The sequence below is a fragment of the Artibeus jamaicensis genome, unplaced genomic scaffold, assembly GCF_021234435.1.
Source record: "Artibeus jamaicensis isolate MK-2021 breed Jamaican fruit bat unplaced genomic scaffold, CSHL_Jam_final contig_1015, whole genome shotgun sequence".
Classification (NCBI taxonomy): Eukaryota; Metazoa; Chordata; class Mammalia; order Chiroptera; family Phyllostomidae; genus Artibeus; species Artibeus jamaicensis.
The window spans coordinates 16,787,587-16,808,119 of NW_026521194.1; the positions used below are offsets into that span (position 1 = coordinate 16,787,587).

Sequence of the window (20,533 nt, forward strand, 5' to 3'; positions counted from 1 at the left end):
TAACTTCTACTAGCTGTGTGTCCTTGGGCAAATTGTTTAACTTCCAAACTGCAATTTTCTGATATAAGGGGGAAATAATCTCATTCATTCCACGCTGAGGATCAAATGAGATGCGTGTAGAAATCTGCTAGCTCACCGATGGGCACAAAGTAAATGCTCCACTAGTACTGATTGCCTCTCTGAGTATTTCCGTTGCTGGTCCAGACATGTGGTTCTGTGCAGTTGGGAAAGTCAGGATAAGGCTCTTCCAAGACTGTCACAGAGCCAGGGAGTAGCGAGTTGTTGTCGCCAAAAGCTACGGGAGCAGCTGGAATGGCAGACAGCCTTCTTGTGGTTGGGGGAGGTGTGCTCCCCCACCCAGCTTCCCTGTCACCTCGTGGAGTTCCTTCCTGCCCCAGAGCAAAGTTAATGGCTGTCTCAGTCCTTTCCCCCTCTGTACTTGGTATACTTCCCACCTCTGTCCCAGCAGGTCCCCGCGCCTCCTGGGAAGTTGTACATGTATCTGTTTCCCCTCCGGCTCCCGAGGAGCGGGCTGTGCACACCTGTTTCTGGTTTCTACTTGCGACGTGCTTATGTCTCTTTCCCTCGTGAGGCTGCGTTCCGAGAGAGCTGGGTTTACCTCGCTCCTCTCTGTACCTCTAGCACACAGTAGGTGCCTGAATAATTGAATAAATTAAGTCATTACCTACAAAAGGAAAAAACCAAAAGTGAGGACAAACATTTACACATTCTTTTACCTAAAGACTGAGAGCAGGCTGTGTCGCCTTGCTGGGTCGATTTCCCTTAGTCTTTTATGAACTGAATATCGCCTCACGTCCCTCCTCCTCCGGCATGGACAGCAGGCAGTAATTTTATCTTCATCGTTACCACCGTTTTCACATACCGTCAACACCCTGCCCTGCCTCGCTTCATCGTCCTCACTGGGCTGAAAACAAGGTTAAGGGCAGCTGTCCACTTGCTCCAGGCACAGACCTGGGCAGCGGAGGTGGCGGGAGGCCACGCACTGCTGCTGGACTCATTTTGGATTCGTAATCCGGAGCCTCGGGGGGTTAATGCTGCTGAGCAGTCACACTGCTGCCTCCCGTCCCCCGCAAGCCCACAGTCCTTCCTCCATCCTCACTCCTCGCTGGTGATCCTGACTCTTCTTTCACGCAGAAGATCGAAGCAACCAGAGGAGAGCTGCCGGGGCCTCCCGGCACCGCCACTGCCCCCGCTGTGGCTGGCCCAGGGTCTCTGCTTTTGCTCCAGAGGTTCTCTCTGTCCTCATGTCCCCCACTCTCCGCCTGATCATCCCCATCACCATGCATGCAAACTTGCTGGTATTTCTCCCATCTAAAAAATAAAAACTTTATCAAGTGGCTGACTGTAGGTCTGTGGCAGGACACGAGTAAGAGAGCCCTGGAATGTCTCGTTATACCAGAGAGTAAGAACACTGTCAAGAATGACATGGGTTGGGTCAAAAGTCTACTGGCAAGAGACAGGACAGCATGGACATCGATAACGACAACAGCAGGGGACTTACAGTCCATCAAAACTGTGTAACCCATGAGTTCATGATACAACAACTACAACAGAACCTAAACAGTTGTCTTTGGAGGATGCTTAGAAACCCACTCTTTATTTTGAAATCTGGTTTATAAGAGAGAAGGGAGGAGCAACAGTTATCCTTCCTTTCTTATTAAAACAGTTCCTATATACAATGAATAAACAAATAGCCATTGAAAGAAGCATTTAAAAAATATTTTATTTATTTATTTTTAGAGAAAAGGGAAGGGAAGGAGAAGGAGAGGGCGAGAAACATCAGTGTGCATTTGCCTCTCACGCACCCCCCAGTGGGGACCTGGCCCACAACCCAGGCATGTGCCCTGACCTCGAATCAAACCAGCGACCCTTTGGTGTGCAGACCAGCACCCAATCCACTGAGCCTCACCAGGCAGGGGAAGAAGCTTTTCTTTATCAAAGTTTCTTAACAAATAATGCAAAAGGAATCTAATGAATTACGGATCTGAGCTGCTCACATCACAAAAATAGAGCCTACCAGGTTCCTCTTGAGGAAAACACACCACCATCTCTGAAATAGTCTTGTTCAACAAATTCAACTCAAATCAAAAAAATTCACAGGAGATACAAAGGACATAAGAACATACTAAACGATAGAAATGGTACAATCAGCAAAGTCCTGACTATGGGGAAACCGTGGAACAAACTATTTCTTCCCTACATTCCACAGGAAAAAAGATGGAAAGGAAAGTGATTAAAAGAAACTAAGTTACAGGGCACAAATGATGTCCTCTGTATTCCCTCCCCGCAAACCAACAAAGAAAACCCCAGAACGAAGCCACATCGATGGACATTTGGGTGATCAAATTCAGTGGGCGGCGACAGAGTGGTTCCCAGGAGAGTGGCTTGCTCGTGGGTGCTGTGCTTGGAAGATGGCTGTGCTTGGAAGACGGCGCGTGGTGGGTGTCTGGGCTGGTAACAGCAAGGTGCAAGGTGCAGGCCTCTGCCGGGGTCATTGTGTTGACCTCCTCACCTTCTGCTTGCTTCCTGCCCGCGGCTGGGAGTTCCGTTACCACCAAAGGGAGATCATTCACAGGTACTCAGGGCTCTCCAGTGGCTTCCCACCTCAATCAGAAAAAGCCAAAGCCTTTTCTTGTGTGTTTTTTTTTCTTCCAATTTTACTTTGTATTGCTTTCAAGTATACAGCTTAATGGTTAGACAGTCGATACTTTACAGTGTTGACCTCGCTATTTCCAGTACCCCAGCTGACACCCGGTGTAGTTATCACCATGTTACCGACTGTGTTTCCCGAGCTGTACTTTGCAGCCCTGTGATTGTTCCTAACTTCCTATTCTTAACTACCTGTTCTTGCTTCTTAATCCCTTCACCTTAATCCCTTTCACCCAAAGCCTTTTCAAATCAAGACCAAAGAGGCCCTGGGTGACCTGCCCCACCTCCTGCTACTGTTGTGACTTGTCTCCTCCTGCTTTGTTCCTCATTCGATCATTTCAGTCCCTCCAGCCTCCTCCTTTCCTTCCCCTCTAGGCCCTTGAGCTTGCTCTCCCGCCTGCCGAAGTCATCTGCCCCCCACGTGCTCCGGGTACTTCCTCTCCCTTCAGGCCTTGGCGTCTGTCTCTCTCTCAGAGGCCGTCCCCTTCTACCCAGTCTAAAACTTCACAACCGCCTCCCTTGCTTCCTGATATTTCATGTCTGTCTGTCCTGATTTATTTTTTTCCTAAGGGCATTTCTCTCACATACTGGGTGTTCTTTTTAAAAACCTCTATTGTTCACCTCGTCCCTGGAAGGCAGGCTCTGTGAGGGTTTTGTCTGGTGGCTGGTGGTGGCCACTCAGATTTTGCAGAACTGAGGGACTTCCCAGAGGAATGGTCAGCTGCCATCAAGAAGCCGTGAAGATCCTGGAACACCTAGCAGTCAGGAGGAGCCTCGGAAATCCTGAGGCTGGCAGCAGAGGTTTGCGCCTCGGCACTGGCGAGGTGAACACCGAGATGGTAGGCGGAGCCCTGGATCGCTCCGCATTGGGCACGGTGCTCTGTGGACTGTAGAGAAATCCAGAGATAAAGGTCTGAGTCAAACCAGGAGAAGGCTGCCTGTGACGTGTGTCATCAGGAGAGATGAAAGTGTCACGGAGCTTGGCTCACCAGGCCACGCGCTGTGGATGGACCAAGCGGGAGGCCTGTGCTTGTAAAATCTAACAACTCGAACATTTCCGCAGTCTCCCACTCAGGACTGCAAATGTCAGATTGAATCGCGTGCCGTCCTGGCCTAATGTTACAAGTCAAGATAAGAAACGTCAAGTAGGAGCTGCGCCTGAAATGCTTTCCGTAGCTGCTCTGCAGGTCTGGGGGGCTGAGGGGTTGCCCGTGAGCATCACACACTGGAGAGAGAGGCGAGCAAGAGATCATTGGTGAAGGGAGCGAACACCAGTTTAAATTTCAGAATTTACAGGGGACAAATGAGATAACGTTATACATATTATATTGTTATTATAATAGAGATGAAGTGTTTCTGGGCTTCATTGTAAGGGTTCAGCCTCTCTCAGATATATTGGTTCAAAAAACTGGATCTTTTGTTCACGGTGAATACCCACAAGAATGAGATTATTGAGTACCGCCTCGTTAATTTTATACACTGCAGGCAGGAACATGGCATGTGGAGGACAGGACTTCACACTTCAGCCTGCAGTACTTTAATGCAACCCAGGAATTTCTTTTTTTCCAAATTGGAAAATGGGAAGGTTTGTTTAGAAAGTTACAGAGGTAGTAGAAATGGGCCAGCTGGGGTTCACGGGCTCAGGAAACAAGTTACAGGAGTGAAGAAGGGCCTTGGAGCTTAGGGGAGAGAAGGGTAAGGAGGGGGAAGGAGGGGGAGGGGTAAGGAGGGAGGAGGGTAAGGAGGGGGGAGGGTAAGGAGGAAGGAGGGGGAAGGAGGGGGAGGGGTAAGGAGGGGGGAGGGTAAGGCTTACAGACGTGGCTGAGGGGGGAGGAGAGGGGAACGGGGAGTGTGTGGTGTGCTCCCAAGGGGGAGAGTGTGCCATGATCTAGTAATTTGTAAGTTTCCCATTTTTCAATAATTTTATATATATATATATAATAAATACATATAGATTAGCTGCTTTATAATAGCATGAGGAGAAGTGGACTAGGATTTCTTCATACCCAATTAATCTCTTCCTAGATTGTTTTTAAAGCTTTAACCCCAGAAAGCAGCCCTTCTCTGTTTTTGGTATCTTGTCATCTTTATAATTACTTGCTCCCAGACGTTTCATTCTTGGATTCCATTCCACCCTCAAGCCAACTGGGCTTGAAGATTGCGACCTAGTGAATGAAATACAGTGGTGGACACCTTTGGAGGTGGGCCAACTCTGCCTGCTGAAGTAAGAAGCCTCAGGTGGTCGTCGCTTGGGGACCCTGCATTTTGTAAAGTTCACTTTTACTAGTAGGCCGTGTAGAAAGAGCTACTGGTCATTGTTCTAATCTATTGCAACCATCCTTGAAGGGCGTGATCTCCGTATCAGGTGGAGTCTTTAGACACACTCACCTGCCATTGAACTTGGCCCTATTACCTGTTAGTTGTACTGATTTGCCCATTACTTTCTCTCTGTCCCACATTCCAGGTGCTCATGTGACTATCACGGATCGAAAAGTAGCATTAGAATTTCTTAAATCAAACGTTCAAGCCAACTTACCTGTCCATATCCAACCCAGAGCTGTTGTTAAGGAGCTGACTTGGGGACAGAATTTGGGGACTTTTTCACCTGGAGAATTTGACCTGATACTTGGAGCCGATATCATATATTTAGAAGAAACATTCACAGACCTTCTTCGGACTTTGGAACATCTGTGTAGCGACCACTCCGTGATTCTTTTAGCTTGCCGAATTCGTTATGAACGGGATAACAACTTCTTACTGATGCTGGAGAGGCAATTTACAGTGAGTCAAGTTCACTATGATCCCGAAAAAGATGTCCATATTTACAAAGCACAGAAGAGAAACCAGAGGGAGGGCTTATAGTTGGCTATAATTTATAGGAATCTTGTCATTAAACATGTCCGTTAAGGCCTTCTCCTGGGAATCAAACCATACTGAATGAACTGGCGTACTGAATGGGAAGTCTACCTAAAGCTGCTCACGTGACAAAGCAAATGTGCAGTTTTAAAAACAAAGCAGCAACAGACTCTGCCCCGTTGCTGTGGCTTGTCATGTGTTACTCACTCAGAAACGCAGTCAGCGTGAAAGGGGAGCGCGCAGCTCTGGTCTGCGCTGGGTCTGCAGTCCGTGCAGCTCCCTCTCTGCACGCGGTTGTCTTGGACGAAATGGTGCAGGGCTGGTGGTGAGGTGTCTTCAGAGCAGTGACAGAGACCGAATCACGCAAATCATTTTAAATACGTTCTGAGATACATGTGTAGCCGGTTTCCCTCACTTTCTGAATATAAAACAGGTAGTTTAACATACATTCCCTGAGCTGTTAATTCTCTTGAAATCTTTTTTCTGCCCATTTAGGACTTAAGTACTTCTGGTTGTTTGAGATCGGGGTGTGAGTTTTCTAAGGTCTCATATTGTGCATTTTGGTTTCATTTCAGTTTTAGGTATGTAAACAAAGGAATAAGTAAAAATAAAGTTTTAGTTACTTTTGAAAGCGTCTGAAATCTTAGACCTCCATGTGCTGTGACTAGGTTCTCATCTTCACATCAAAAGCTGTAGTTTTCCCCTTCGCTTTCCCCTTTCTCAAACGTTTTTGTGTTTCTTTCTTAGGCTTTTCCAGCCTCCTTGCAGTGCACAGGAGGACAATAAAATAAGTACCACCCCTCCACGAGAGGTTAGCTCCCCAAGTACAAGTGCCTTCTGTGTTGTACTTGTAGTTGCTTACTCAGTGTGTGGATTCCCCAGAAGACAAAGCTTCCTGAGGACCAGGAATGCCCCTGCCTCTTTCCCGGTCGCCTCCTCAGTATCTAGTGCATCAAACCAAACATTTGTTGAGTGACAAAGATACATTCTATTTAGAGGATATTGATCTTTGGGCTAAATGATTCCTACATTCATTCATGATTGCCTCTGACAGAGTTTATGAAGTCACACACATCAATGTAATCCCCCCCTTTTTACAATGTACAACTTAAACAACAGCTTAAACAAATTTAGACAAGAATATTATAATTTGAGTATGGTATTTGATATGAGATAGATTTCCTTTGCAAAACATCAGAAATAAGACCTCCTTTTCCTCTTAACCTTTGAATGAATATCTTGGATGTGAAAATACCTGCTACATTATTTTCTGCAATTTTAATAGAGGTGAATTGAAAGTCCTGAGCATTCTGTGAGGTGCCAGTTTAACGCAGTTCTGATCAATGCACCTGTACAAACACCCACAGCGTACCCAGTCCACACTGCCAGTACTGCACAGGAAGGGCTTTTAAAACAACCACACGCCCTACAACGTCATCAACACCAGTGAAAGCCCAATCACATTTGGGTACCAGAAATCATATTAATCAGAGGTGGTGCAGACATTTTAACTGGGACTGCTTTCTAGATCCACGTCTCCAAGGGAGTAAAGTAGTAGAACTCGGAAACTGGAAAGAGGAAAAAATTGTTCTGAGACTCAGGCAGGAAATCCCCGGTGAATTCAGAATGCGGCTGGGCCATATTAAGGCAAGGGGCGGGGCTTTACATCCTTGTGCAGCTTAGACATTGGATCCAAGGGGCGTAGCTTTGAGCTGAAGAGGGTACCTGGAGAGGGACTCAGCCATCAGCCACCACTCCTGGAAGCTGGGGAAATGAGTGCTGCAGAAGGCTGGTGTGTGGGAAGGCTGGGCTTGGAGGAATAAGCCTCTGGACTATGCCAGTGTCCACCATAAGTATCAATCAACACCGTTGTGACTTTTTTCACTTCAAGGGATTAACGTATCCCATAAAATGTGCATTTTAGGTGTGCTTGTTGTATCCTCAAATTCAGGACAGAAACCGAGTGCACACTGACTGTTCCGCCATCCAGTGGCGTCAGGAACCCTTTTCCCAGCGGAAGTTAGACGGGGCTGCCAGGGCGCTGGGCGCCAGGGCATGGACGACGTCAGGTCTGAGAACCGCCGCGCCAGCGCACGCCGCTCTCGTTTTCTGACATGATTACCTCCTAGGGCCTCTTGCTTTAGTTCATGAAGGAACTACCCAAAGCCCCGGTAGCATCTTCATATAGCTTCTAGCGGAACACTTCTTCTGTTGTTCAAAAGGATCAGAATTCTAATAGATGAGAATATTTTATCCAAATTAACTGAATACTCAGTTGGAAACTCAGGGCAGAATAGCAACAGAGTCTGGAATGTTTTGTCTTACCAAATACAATTTATGCTCCTTGAAGACACGAACTGTACCTCATATTTTATATTTCAAATATTAACACGGTGCCCTCTTCATAAAGGGAGTTCAAGAAACATTTACTCATGAAAAATACGGATTCCTCTACAGATGAATTATCCTATTAAATTGCCTAATTTCTTTGCCTTATTTTCCTTTGACCAAGGTAAGGAATAAGTACATTATCAGGGTTATCAAACTATCAGGCTTTCAGTTTATGGTGTTTGAAAGGTAGAAGTGTTTCCTGTCAATTTTTAAACCAAGAAAATAGAAGTTTGGAAGTACATTTATTTATTATCCTCACCTTAGGACATATTTTTCCATTGCTTTTAGAGGAAGAGAGACAGAGACATCAGTGTGAGAGAGAAATGTGGGTTGGTTGACTTCTTACACACTTCCTGATCGGGGACCAAACCTGCAACCTGGCTATGTGCCCTGACTGGCAATCAAACCCGCGACCTTTCTGGTATATGGGACAACATTCCTAACCAACTGAGCCACACTGGCCAGGGCTTGCAATACTTTAAAAATCACTTTTTAAAAACACCCTCACCCCAGGATATATTTATTGATTTTAGAGAGGGAAAGAGAGAAACATCCATTAGCTGCCTCCTGTACCTGCCCCAACAGGGGACCAAACCCACAACCTAGGTGTGTGTGCCCTGACCAGGGATGGGACTGGCAACTTTTCTGGTGCGTGGACAGCACTCCAATCAGCCAAGCCAGCTGGCCAGGGCGAAAACCACTTTTTAACGTTCCAGTATTGGTAACAGGTCCTAGAATAAAGTCTGGCATAACTCTGTGAAACAGACATGTGATTTACTTTAGTGCCAGAGAAGCAGTCATGGTTCTGCTCCCGGAACCTCTATCCAGACAGAAGTAGCACGTCATAAAGTTCTTCAACAAGAAGGAGGCAAGACATGGCTGTGAGTAGAGAGTCCTGCTCTGGGAAATTGGAGGCTTGGGTCCCCCGAGCACTGACAGAAATTGCATGAAATCAGGGTGGTCCTCAGTTCTTTTTTTAAATGGCACTTTAAAAGATAAGGATTTGTTAACTCCAAAGTTTCTTTCCACTGTTAAGTTTTGTTATGCTTTTGTTTCTCAACACCTGGGAAAGGTTAAAATGTAACACTAGAACAGAGGGAGTACTGAACACCTGTTTCCTTGGTGAGAAGGGCAGTTTCAGAGGGAGACTAAAGGGAAAACAGTAACGGAGATGGAAACAGGAAGGTCCACCTACGTCATTACCTCGTGAAGCCTGGCTCTGCTACTTCTGGTCTTAATTCCTCAAAAAACAAACAAAACACACACTGTGAAGTTTGACATAAAGGAAAACTAACCAACATATTTTTATTAATTTAGCAGGTTTTTAATATTTAAGAAACAACCTCCAAATACGAAGAAAACCATACTTAATTTCCACTTCTCAGTATCTAGATTTACTAGCTTGCATGTGTCTCTGCTGAAATGTGTACCTGTAACAGTCAACAGTTTTAAGCAACCCACATGTCCAAAAAAGGTTACTGGTTATTTTATATAATGGTATATTACATACCTGTTAATAGATATATGTACATATGTATGTTGAAATGGAACTATCGCCAAGGCACATTCAGTGAGAAAAGCGCCATTTACGTAAAAAAGGGGGACAGGAGGGGGATCTCCATTACATTTGCGTATACACGGGGGTGGGGGCAAAAGTAGGTTGATAGTTGTGAATACATCAGTTTGCTCTTATATTGTTACTTATTACTGTATTACTTCCCATATCAACAACTGTGAACCTGCTTTTGCCCCACCCTGCGTGTAGATTTGCACTAGAAGGATACCAACATTTTAGTGTTCGTCCATCTAATTTTTTCCAAATGTACGTATCACTTTAAAAACTGAGTTCAAATGAAGAAATTATCACAAAAGTGGAAAGAAAACTTGGAGAACTGGAGGAAATATTTGCAAACCATTTTTATCTGGGAAGGGTCTAATATCTAGAATATGTATGGAACTCAAGAAGCTGAACAAAAAATTATTAAAAATTAGCGAAGGACTTGAGCACTCACTTCTCCAAATGATATGTGAATGACCAACAAAAACATGAAGACACTGAAGTCGGCAGTTAAAGAAATTGCAAATCAAAACCACAGTGATTCTTCACACATGAGCATGGTTACAATTTTAAGAAAGCAAAATAACGAGTGTTACGCCAGCATGCGGAGAAACTGGAAACCTCATACTTCACCAGTGGGAATGTAAAATGGTACAGCCAGAGGAAGTTTGGCAGTTCCTCAGAAAGTTAACAGAAGTACCGTGTGACCCAGCAGTTCTACTGATGGGTGCACAAGTGTATGCAGGCCCAGCAGAATGGGACTCAAACATCTGCACGTCAGTGTTCCCAGCAGCACTACCGACAATAGGCAAAAGGTGGAAATAACCCAAATGTCCCATCAAGTGAATACACTTATAATATGTATATAATGGAATATTCAGCCACAAACAGGAATCACGTACTGATGAATGTGGAAGAACCTCAAAAACTTGCTAAGTGAAAGAAGCCAGACACGAAAGGAGTCCGTTTATATTATCCAGAAGAGGTAAATTCTGTACAAACAGAAAGACTGCTGGTTGCCAGAGGCTGGAAAACGGAGAAATGAAGAAGGGGTACAGGGTTTTTAGAGCAATAAAAATGTTTTAGAACTAGATACAGGTGGCCGTAGTGTCTTGTGAATGCACTAAATGTCAGTGGATTGTTCACTTAAAATAGGTTTTGTTATGTGAACTGCACCTCAATAAAAAACGAAAATAGCATTGAAACTCCTGAAAATTTACCTTCCTCTTCACTCGTTAGGCCATTAGAATTCCAAGTCCCAGTTCAGTCCATGTGCTTAAAGTGCACGAGATGAAGGCTAACACTGATCAATGCAGTGCTTTTCTGGGCTTTGGCTTAAGCTGTAGCAAATAGTGGCATCACCTAGAGAAAAAAAAAAAAAGCCGAAGAACAGATGTAGAGAAGAAATTAAGTTTTGTTTTGGACCTGTGCTTTACAGAGTGCAGATGACAAATGAGTCTGAAGTTCAGGACTAAAACTGTAACTGAACAAGTGACAGCAAAGACATGCCCAAAGAGAAGATAGGTACCCTGTGCTTTTATTGGAGATCCATCCATGCACCTAAATGTGGCTGACGAGCGGGGCAACCTGGTTTATGCCTGCTGTCCTATTAACATTATACTTTCACCTTCAAAAATGCCTATTTCTACAATAAATTCTGTAGTCACTCTTGTAGAAGAAAAAAAAAAAGAATGAAAGTCATTTAGTTCCTTTAGTACAATTGCTGGGTAACAGAGGTACTGTAGAATAAATTCAACTGTTATTTTCAGAAAATGAATCAATATGAGTCTTTTATTCTTATGTTTCAAGCAAAGAGCAGATTAACTACATTCCCTTTCATATGATCACAAAACTTCAGAATTATAAGGAGACCTGAGAAGTTATCTATTGTTACTGTTCTTCCAATGCAAACACACATTTTATGACATCGGAGAGAGCTGGTCATATTTTCAGTAGAGTGGGAACACCTCCAAATCTTCAAGTAGGCACTGTTCAATCTTACTGAACAAAGAAATCTTGTGCTAAAAATTAGGGAGACAATAAAATTAACTGAAGATATGTTCTTGCCACTTGAATTAGTTTTCTGTTGGTGTGCAACACAAGCCTGTGATATATTCTAACATAACTTTGCTAATTTAATAAAATAAATGTTAAGTCCAAGAAAATATAGCTTAATGCTACTTGCAAAAAGCAAAATACAGAGATCCCACCCCCAAAAAAGAGACAACAGTTTTTAAAAGCATGTTTATGTGACTGCATGTAATTGTGTGTAAAAGGGCATTATGACAGTTTTTACCACAAAGATTACAGTAAGAAAAAGCACTTTATGACAATATTTCACAAATTCACAAGGATCACTTTAATATACAAAGCAATGCTACCATTCTGAACACAAAGCAGCTAATATGTACATAGTGTTAATAAAATGCTTTAGAACTCAGTACATTTTTTTTTTTTACACAAGTGAAGCACAAAAAGATTTAGGTAAAAAAATTAAAACAGGGATGCTTCTAGAATGTAGGAAATTTTATTAGAAATGTATATTTCTTATTATAGTTCTTTATCTAGTATTCAACTCCAATAGCAACATCAGAGTTAAATATCAATACCCTGTTTTGTGCTGATAATTTTGGGGGGAGGTATTCATTACCCCAATCCTCAAGGGAAAACTAAAAAAAGCAAACACCTCTTTCTCTAGAAACTTCCCTGATTATTGTTTCTAAAAAATTTCAAGTGATACACCCAGGTTAGAAATAATTCCTTTTTGGGATGGGGACGACAACTGACGTGTGGACAGACCAGTCAGAGACAACTCGACAGGGAAAACTGCTAACAAGCACTCTCCTCACCACCCCTAATCTAATCACAGAAAAATGTTGACAAATGATCTCCCACTTTTAATATAATTTTATTACATACACAAATTGGAGTGGCGTCTGGATAAAAATATGTCTATAAAGCATTTACCAATTCAATTTTAATAACCTAAGAAAATAAAACCTCCCAAACACAATGCTAGATCATTTCACTTGGCCAACTAACGTAGGTCGTATCTGCAGGGATTTTCCTCCCTCCCTACCAATTTGTCAACTATCTCAGGTTTACCTGCACGTCTCTGCGATGCTTCTCACACAGCAGCTTAGAAAAGCTATGCTTCTGCAGGCAAGTAAATAAAGCAGGTACAATCCGAATTTCCTACTGCTTGACCCTCTTTAAAGACATTTCCCGAAGACTGTTTTCCTTTTTCTTGCTGGTGACAATTAATGTATCATGTTATACCAAGCTAGGACCTGCAGCCACAGTACCAGAATGCAGACAGGTCAGTATTTTCTCCCTGTACTGAACAACTCTGCCTGTTTTATGGTATCAATTTTGCTTCACAGGCTTTGTTCTATTTTTTTTTCAATTTTTATTTTTTTAAAAAATAAATCTCAAGCTAAAACACCTGAAATATAATCCTTCCATTCAAATATTATCTGGTCCCTCTTAAGTTTGTCTGCCCCCTGAGGACATATACAAAGGCTTAAGCTACATTCACTAATCAGCAAGAACTTATCGTAAGCATATGAGACAGATGGAACTTCAGCACCCTGTTTGATTTATTTGAAATTCTTCCATACTGACTCAGCTTCACGATATGTTCAACCCCTCAGGGATTAGTGCCTCTCCTAGCCATTGATTCTAGAAAGTCAAGGAAACCAGTTCCTAGTACATACAGCGACTATGCAGTCAACTTAAAGTAAGTCAACACATCAACATTAAAGTACTCAAGATGTATGTAAGCCACTCATAAGTTCTAGTTGTGCTTTGTACAACTGAGTGAGCAAATGTACCCCACCACTCTCCACTGACAGGCAGCATACTTTACTTTCTCCCTCCTCATCTGAAGTCAGTCAGAACTAGGCAGCATGTCTCTTATGTTAACAAGGCCAATTTTAGGTGAAATGAATTTAGTCAAATGATTACATGCAGTTTCCATTATTACAGTACTTAACTGCCTTGAAAAATCTTTTACCAGTCTAGACAAATCCATGAATATCTTGGCATCCTATAGACAGTATTAATGTTGGGGTGAGGATAAGAGTCTATTTAAAATTGGAAATATTTATTCACATGAGTTGCTTTTTTCCCCCTATCTTTATCCATAATGAAAAAGAATAAGGATTTGGACCCATCTTCTATTTAACTGGTCTAGTCAAATCTAATTTCCTGATTCAATGAAAAGTTTTCATTAAAAAATGTCCAGTTATTTGAAGAAAGGAGAAAGACTAAGTTGACAATTAACTGATGAGGAAATTTCTCAAGTTGCTAAATACCCAAACTGGGTCATTTTTAAAAGTGCAAGTTACACCAAACATTTACAAAGAATATAATGTAAATATAATCCAAATAAATATACAACTTTTGTATTGTCAATGGGACACAATACACCAATAGTTCTCAGGGCTATGAAGACAATAAAATAAAGCCTCTTGAAAAATAACTGAAAAGGTATATAACCACTGTTTCTAAAACACACTTTAATTCAAAAATCTTAACTTTTTAAGACATCAGCTTTATTTAATCCTGCAAAATGAAGCAGCCTCTTTGATCTTTAAAATAAAAAGACCAATTTATGCTGACTGTAGCTAATCATAGAATTTAAAACATATTAAAAGTGAAAAGAAATCTAAATGGAAGTCACTTCAAGTAAGCAAAAGCATCCTGATTTAAACAAACTTGTGTTTTCTTCCTAAGCCTTTGTACAATTCCACATGTCACCCAAATGGTCAAAATGCTGATAGGGAGTCAGCCTGAGAGACGGAGATGACCTTCAGCCGTCTGGCTTCTGACGGGACAGCCTGCCTGGCTGGCACCGTGCTTTCCCACACGAGCACTGCTGCTGACCTACCACGCACACACATTTTCTGACAAAATCCCTGGGCAAATGAAAACACTCAAATCCTCCCCTAGGATGATTTTTTGAAATATCAGCGGTACCTTTTAGAAGCTATCTTCAAAATGTTCTCACCACTGTTATAGCTGCCAGAGACAAAGCATAAAAAACAAATATTTTGGGGGGTGGGGCGGAGGGAAGTTTTCAAGTGACTAGTAACATATTTAAAAGTATCAAGCCAAAAAAACCCAAAACAATAAAAAGAAATACTTGGAAGAAAATTAGAGGACAAAAAATCAATCATGAGTGCTGGAGTAATGCAGTCCAAGAAACTACAAAAAGATATGCAATAGAACACGCAAAAATGTAAAAATTCATCTGACCTCAATATACTATAATACTCAGCATTCCTGACTTAAGAGCTCTCAGAGCTTCAGATTATATACTGTATGTATATATATATATATGTACACATATATTATACAAACGCCACTGCTCCCCCCAGAATATCTAAATGAACAGAGCACCAATGACAGTATTATGGTTGCCAATATGGTACTTGAGTTTGAAAAAGAATGAATGTCAAGTTACATCTGATAGCAATTGTTTTTTTTTAACAATGTGAACACATTGGATCTAGCCCTTTCTAAACCACTTTTCAGTTAAACACTATCAAAGCTTGAAAACTAACAGTCATATCAAAAATAAACCCCTCCCACTTCATTTTCATTAGTTAATCTGTTCTATAGATAAAAGTGCCACATGGCCCTATGTTTGCAAAGTGATACCAAACTATTTTCTAGGCAAATCAGTAGCTATGTACAGATTCTTATGGTGACATTTTCATTCCCTTTTGGCCAACATGAAGAGAAAAAACATTTATTACTGGTAACGTGGCCACGTATGTTCTTGGCTACAAGGTTTTTTTTTAATTATGTCATTTTCATAATAAAAATTCTCAAAGTCGCATGCTTAAAAACAAACACCTTTCCCCCAATGCTTGTTTAAAAAAAAAAAGTCTGCACAAAAGATGCTTAATTTCTATCTGTATAAACTGAAATCTTCAAGTCTCTCCAAGGGTCTCAAACAGATTTATCAACAGAATACATTTCTTACTTCACCATCAAGTAACTGACCAAACCAGTGCAATCATCCCCAAGGTAGGAAGGACTCCATCTTTGTAACTTACAAACTCAACCAACTAATATGGAGGTGGTTGCGCCTTGATGTATCAGGGACTAAGAGGACCACCGACTTTCTGATGAGACAGAAAGCCCCAACTTTTGAAAAAACGTTTAACTTTAGTTTACAACTTGCTAAATACTAGGCAATTTTCATTTACAAAGCCTTATGACATTCAAAATGTTCACTTTGACATTTCGACTCATTATGAAAGGATTCTAGTTGGTGAATAGATTTGTAATTTTGCTTGGTTTCTGTTAAACCAGTTTTGGAAAATGACGTAAGTGTGCTACTATACAAATAACTTTCATGCTATAACTTTCCCCGTTAGCTCAGCAGGATAAACATCAAACGCTACAGTCGTTTGAAAGCCTTCTTGAGAACCTGACGTATTGTCCAAATATACTACACCACTCAACTCTTAGAATGACGCTCTTTCATAGACTGTTCATCCTTGAAAAAAGACAATGGTTTGTTACAAACAAAAATATACCATTTACAAATATTAATTTAAAATCTTTTCAAACTGGACCCAATAATTAACATCCACCTGCATATTTTAACACATTAACAACTTTAAAAAATAACCATGACTAAATATAAAACATTAATTTTCTAGACTTTTACAAAGAAATAATCTTCTCAAGTGAAAAATTATATCTAACATGTCGATCTCTAATTTTTAAAGTCCACTTTAGTCTTTTTTAGTCTTATTTTTCTTTTAAAGGATTACTTTTAGATTTATCAGGCTTAGTGAATAAAATGATTAATTAATAATAAAAAGTAGTAATGAAAACAATGTATGATACATACAAACACAGACTGTTATAATTAGGAGTTAAAAATGTATCCCCTTTATAGAATGACAAAGACTATATAGCATATTGGAAGTCTAAAGCACAATTATCCTTTTCAGAAGAAAACAACAATGCTTTCCAAGAATGATATTCGATGTTGTAGTTACAGCAGTCATTCATTCACATATGTCTGAAGAAACTGACTTTCCTCACCACATGTGATAGTGTACTTTTTAGAGCTATACCTTACAACTTCTCCATTAAAAAAGTCACTAGAGATACTGTTAAAAGTGTGTTAATATGAAAAAAATTTAAAATAAGTACTTTTCTACAACATAACATTTTATAGACAAATACATCACTTTGCTTTACTTAACATCTTGAAGGCTTTCCTGTTGGTGGTATAATGTAAGTGCAAATGGGAACCATTTAATTAGAAAATTTTTTAAGTAAATGATTGACAATATAAATATTTTTGAAGGCGATGACAAAAACATTTATTTAAAAACCTTGTCATATAACTCAGAGGGCTGGTTTGAGTAAAGAGCATCTTTTTACTAAGAATTTAATACTAACTGAAACAAGCTTTGTACTTGTTGTATTTACTTAATTTTAACTTAAAATTAAAATACCATGCTTTTTTTGTTCAGTTGGTTACTTCTTTTAATGTATTCAAAAATATTGAACACATACAGAACTGAATTAAGAAGCAACAACTGCCCTATGGAAGAACTGTAGTTAATACAGAATGTTTTTAAGAATCAAGAACAAGTTTTCAGTACTGAAGAGAATATACATAAAAAGCACTCCAAATTCATTCTTAATTTCTTCAACACCATACTAAAATCCTTTTTAGGGGGGAAAGTCTTTTAATGATTTTACATAATCCACAATGACAACACAACAACATGTCAATTTGGCAACCACACTTCTTCATTGCACCTTACTTTATGCATGTAGCCCATCACTCCAGCTCAAGAGGCTGGACTAATTCTGTCCCTAAGGCAATCAATGCAGTCAGCACTAACCTTGGAATATTTTCTAAAAGATTTTCTTTCCTCATTTCCCCCATTTTACAAATAAACCAATTATTACTTCTTGAGGAGGGTGGGGGATGAAATGCAGAAAAGTCTCTTCATGATTCCTGGCGCTGAAAACTTCTTGAGGGGAGAAGTGGAGGCAGGTGTTGGAACATTCACAGTTTAATGCAAAAGCACAAATGAATGAAATTCTGTAGTTGCTTTCAGGCAGTTTTGCGCATAGAAAAAAAGACATGTTTAGAAAATAAAATGTTTATTTTGTCTCTCTGGTTGTGGCCAAGTCAGTTCTTTTTCCACCGTACAGGTGAAATTTAAATCCCAAACTAATCTGATTTGTGGCAGTAAAGGTCCTTAAGTGCTTTTAGCTCCTCAATCAGTGTCTTGTTTTGGTTTTCAAGTACTGCCACTCTGTTTTCTAAACATTTCACATATTCTTTCTTCTTTCTGCGACACTCTCGTGCTGCTTCCCTATAAGCAAAAAAACAAAACAAAACAAAAACAAAAACAGGGAAAAGTATGTGACATTTCTGTATCACTTATTTTGGGTTAGAATACATTTCTTAGAGATTTCGCTCGTATCATTTTAATATATTGAAAACCTAGCATTTGGAAAAAATACAGAATCAGTTGGAAACTGCCTTATATAAACATTTAATTTTAATATACCATAGAAGTTTGATCTAAAAAAACCCAAATGTGAAAATTCCACAAACAACAAAAGGGCTGAACTATCATTTAAAAATTGTATTTAAAAAATGCATCATACCTATAAAACTGGAAAATCTATCAATTATCAGTAATTAAGAAAATACTGAGTTTTAATGTGAAAAACAGCCTTGAATGATCTAACAAGCTCATTTCAAGGCATTAAAAAAAATCTAACATAAGTTTCATCAACAGATGATGTTGAGAAAACACTCAGAAGAAAGTTGGATCCTTAGCTTAGACCATATGCAAAAGTAGAATCAAAGTGGGTTAAAGACTTAAACACCAGGACCAAAAACTATACAACCTCTTTAAGACAACAGAGGGAAAAACGCTTTAAGACACTGGATTTGGCAGTGATTTCTTGGCTATGCCACCAAAAGCACAGACAACAAAAGCACAAGGAAGCAAATGGGAAAATGTGACTATATCAAACTTAAAAACTTATGTACACCAAAGGACACAATCAACAGAGTGAAAGACCAGCCTATGGAATGGGAAAAAATATCTGCAAATCATGTATCTAATAAGGACTTAATATCCAGAATATACAAAGAACCCTTAAAACTCAACAACAAATTAAACTGATTTAAAAAATGGGCAAAAGACTTGAACATTTTTCCAAAGAAGATATACATATGGCTAACAAGCACATTAAAAAATTGTCAACATCAATCTAATCGTTAGAGAAATGCCAATCAAAACCAGTGAGAAATAACCTCTCAGCCATTAGGATGGCTACTATAAAACACACGAATAGCAAATAACGTGCTGATGGGGATGCAAAGAAATTTGAAAACTTGTGTACTGTTGATAAGAATGTAAAATGGTACAGACACTACAGGAAACACTACACCAAGTCCTCAAAAAATTAAAACAAGATTACCATGACTCAGCAATACCACTTTTGGGAATATATCCAAAAGAATTTAGAGCATCACACTGAAGAGAGATTTGCACACCTGTGTTCATAACAACATTATGCACCAGAGTCAAGATGTAGAAGGAAAGCAACCCAAATATCCATGGAAAGATAATATATTTTTAAAAACGTGGTATATAAGTAAACAATGGGATATTATTCAGCCTTAAAAAAGGAAATCCTGCCATGTACCACAACATGAAACTTGAGGACATTATGCTAAGTAAAATAAGCAGTCACAAAAGACAAATACTGTATAACTGTATTATATGAAGTATCTAAAGTAGTCCAATTCATAAAAACAGAAAGAAGAATGCTGACTGCCGAAGACTACAGCGGGATGGGGAAGTCGTTTGTTAAGAGTTTCAATCTCACAAGCTGAAAAGGTCTGGAGATCTGTCGCAAAGTGATGTGAATATACTTCACTGCATACTTAAAATATACTAAACTGCATACTTAAAAATGGCTAAGATGGCAAATTTTGTTTTTTTATAACTAATATAAATTTTTTAATCCAACAGATTAGAAGTAATAAAAAATATTTTTTAGCAAGCTATTAAATCACTAACATAGGGACTGACACAAGGCAGGTACTTATTGTTGAATGAATATGAGTTGAAAGCAGACAAGTTTTAAGTCTTACGTTCCCTCCTCCATCAATTTACAATCATTCATTTACCACAGTGGCAGTGAGGTACAGCAGTTAAAAGACTAGTTCCTTCACTGTGTCAGATTTAGTTTTAAGTGGTTTTATACCTTATCAATTTATGTGACCACAGGCAAATTATTTAACCTTAGTTTCCTGACTGAAGAGAGATAATATTACCTACCTCAAAAGTTTTATGAGAATTAAAGGAATATATAAAAAGTGCGTTAAATAGTGGCTGGCATTTTGCAATGTTACATATACATTAGCTATTATTATTTCTAGATAACTCAAATGGAAGTCCATTATAATCCCATTAGTGTCTTCATCCTTATAGAGCCTATCGATTCAAAGAAAGGGAGCATTTTCTTATAATGCAAGCTAATTTTTGGAATTAAAAACTGCACCCAATGTTTTATGTCCATGATAGCTATGGACAAATGTATGATCCACTGCAGAAAAATTTTTTTGGAAATGAGTTAAAAATGGCTCAACATTCTACTGAACTGGAGAAGACAAGCCAGGAAGTTTTCAAACTGGTAGTTTCCAAAGTTATACTACTATGATCCTGTAAGTAGCTCCTAACTTTTTCTCACCCAAATCAGTACAACTGTCCCTCATTATCAAGGGACCCCACAGATACCAAAATCTGTGGATACTTAAGTCCCTTATATAAAATAATACAGTATTTGCATATAACCTAAACACATCTTCCTGTATACTTTAAATCATCTTTAGGCCCTAGCTGGTGTGGCTCAGTGGATTGAGTGCCAGCCTGTGAACTGAAAGGTTGTTAGTTCAATTCCCAGTCAGTCCACATGCCTGGGTTGCGGGCCAGGTCCCCAGTTGGGGGTATGTGAGAGGCACTGATCAATGTGTGTCTTGCACAT

General features: G+C 39.9%; 2 protein-coding genes across 8 annotated transcripts in view; one reads left to right on the top strand and one right to left on the bottom strand.

The window, feature by feature from the left end:
- The window catches only part of METTL21A (methyltransferase 21A, HSPA lysine), a 58,613-nt gene that overhangs the window by 4,934 nt on the left and 33,146 nt on the right, over positions 1 to 20,533 (top strand). For 2 of the 3 annotated variants that reach the window (XM_037165969.2, XM_053656297.1), the window contains exon 4: positions 5,135 to 11,229. The exons of the other annotated variant lie outside the window; for it this stretch is intronic. In XM_037165969.2, the coding sequence (XP_037021864.2) occupies positions 5,135 to 5,532 (398 nt within the window). In that variant the 3' untranslated portion in view covers positions 5,533 to 11,229. Of the gene's footprint in view, positions 1 to 5,134; positions 11,230 to 20,533 lie in introns of those variants that run through there. 3 annotated transcript variants of the gene reach the window in all.
- CREB1 (cAMP responsive element binding protein 1) overlaps positions 15,328 to 20,533 on the bottom strand; it is a 38,464-nt gene continuing 33,258 nt past the window's right edge. For all 5 annotated transcript variants that reach the window (XM_053656202.1, XM_037165965.2, XM_037165963.2 and 2 more), the window contains one exon: positions 15,328 to 17,838. In XM_053656202.1, coding sequence (XP_053512177.1) covers positions 17,694 to 17,838 — 145 coding nt within the window. In that variant the 3' untranslated portion in view covers positions 15,328 to 17,693. The remainder of the gene's footprint in view (positions 17,839 to 20,533) is intronic.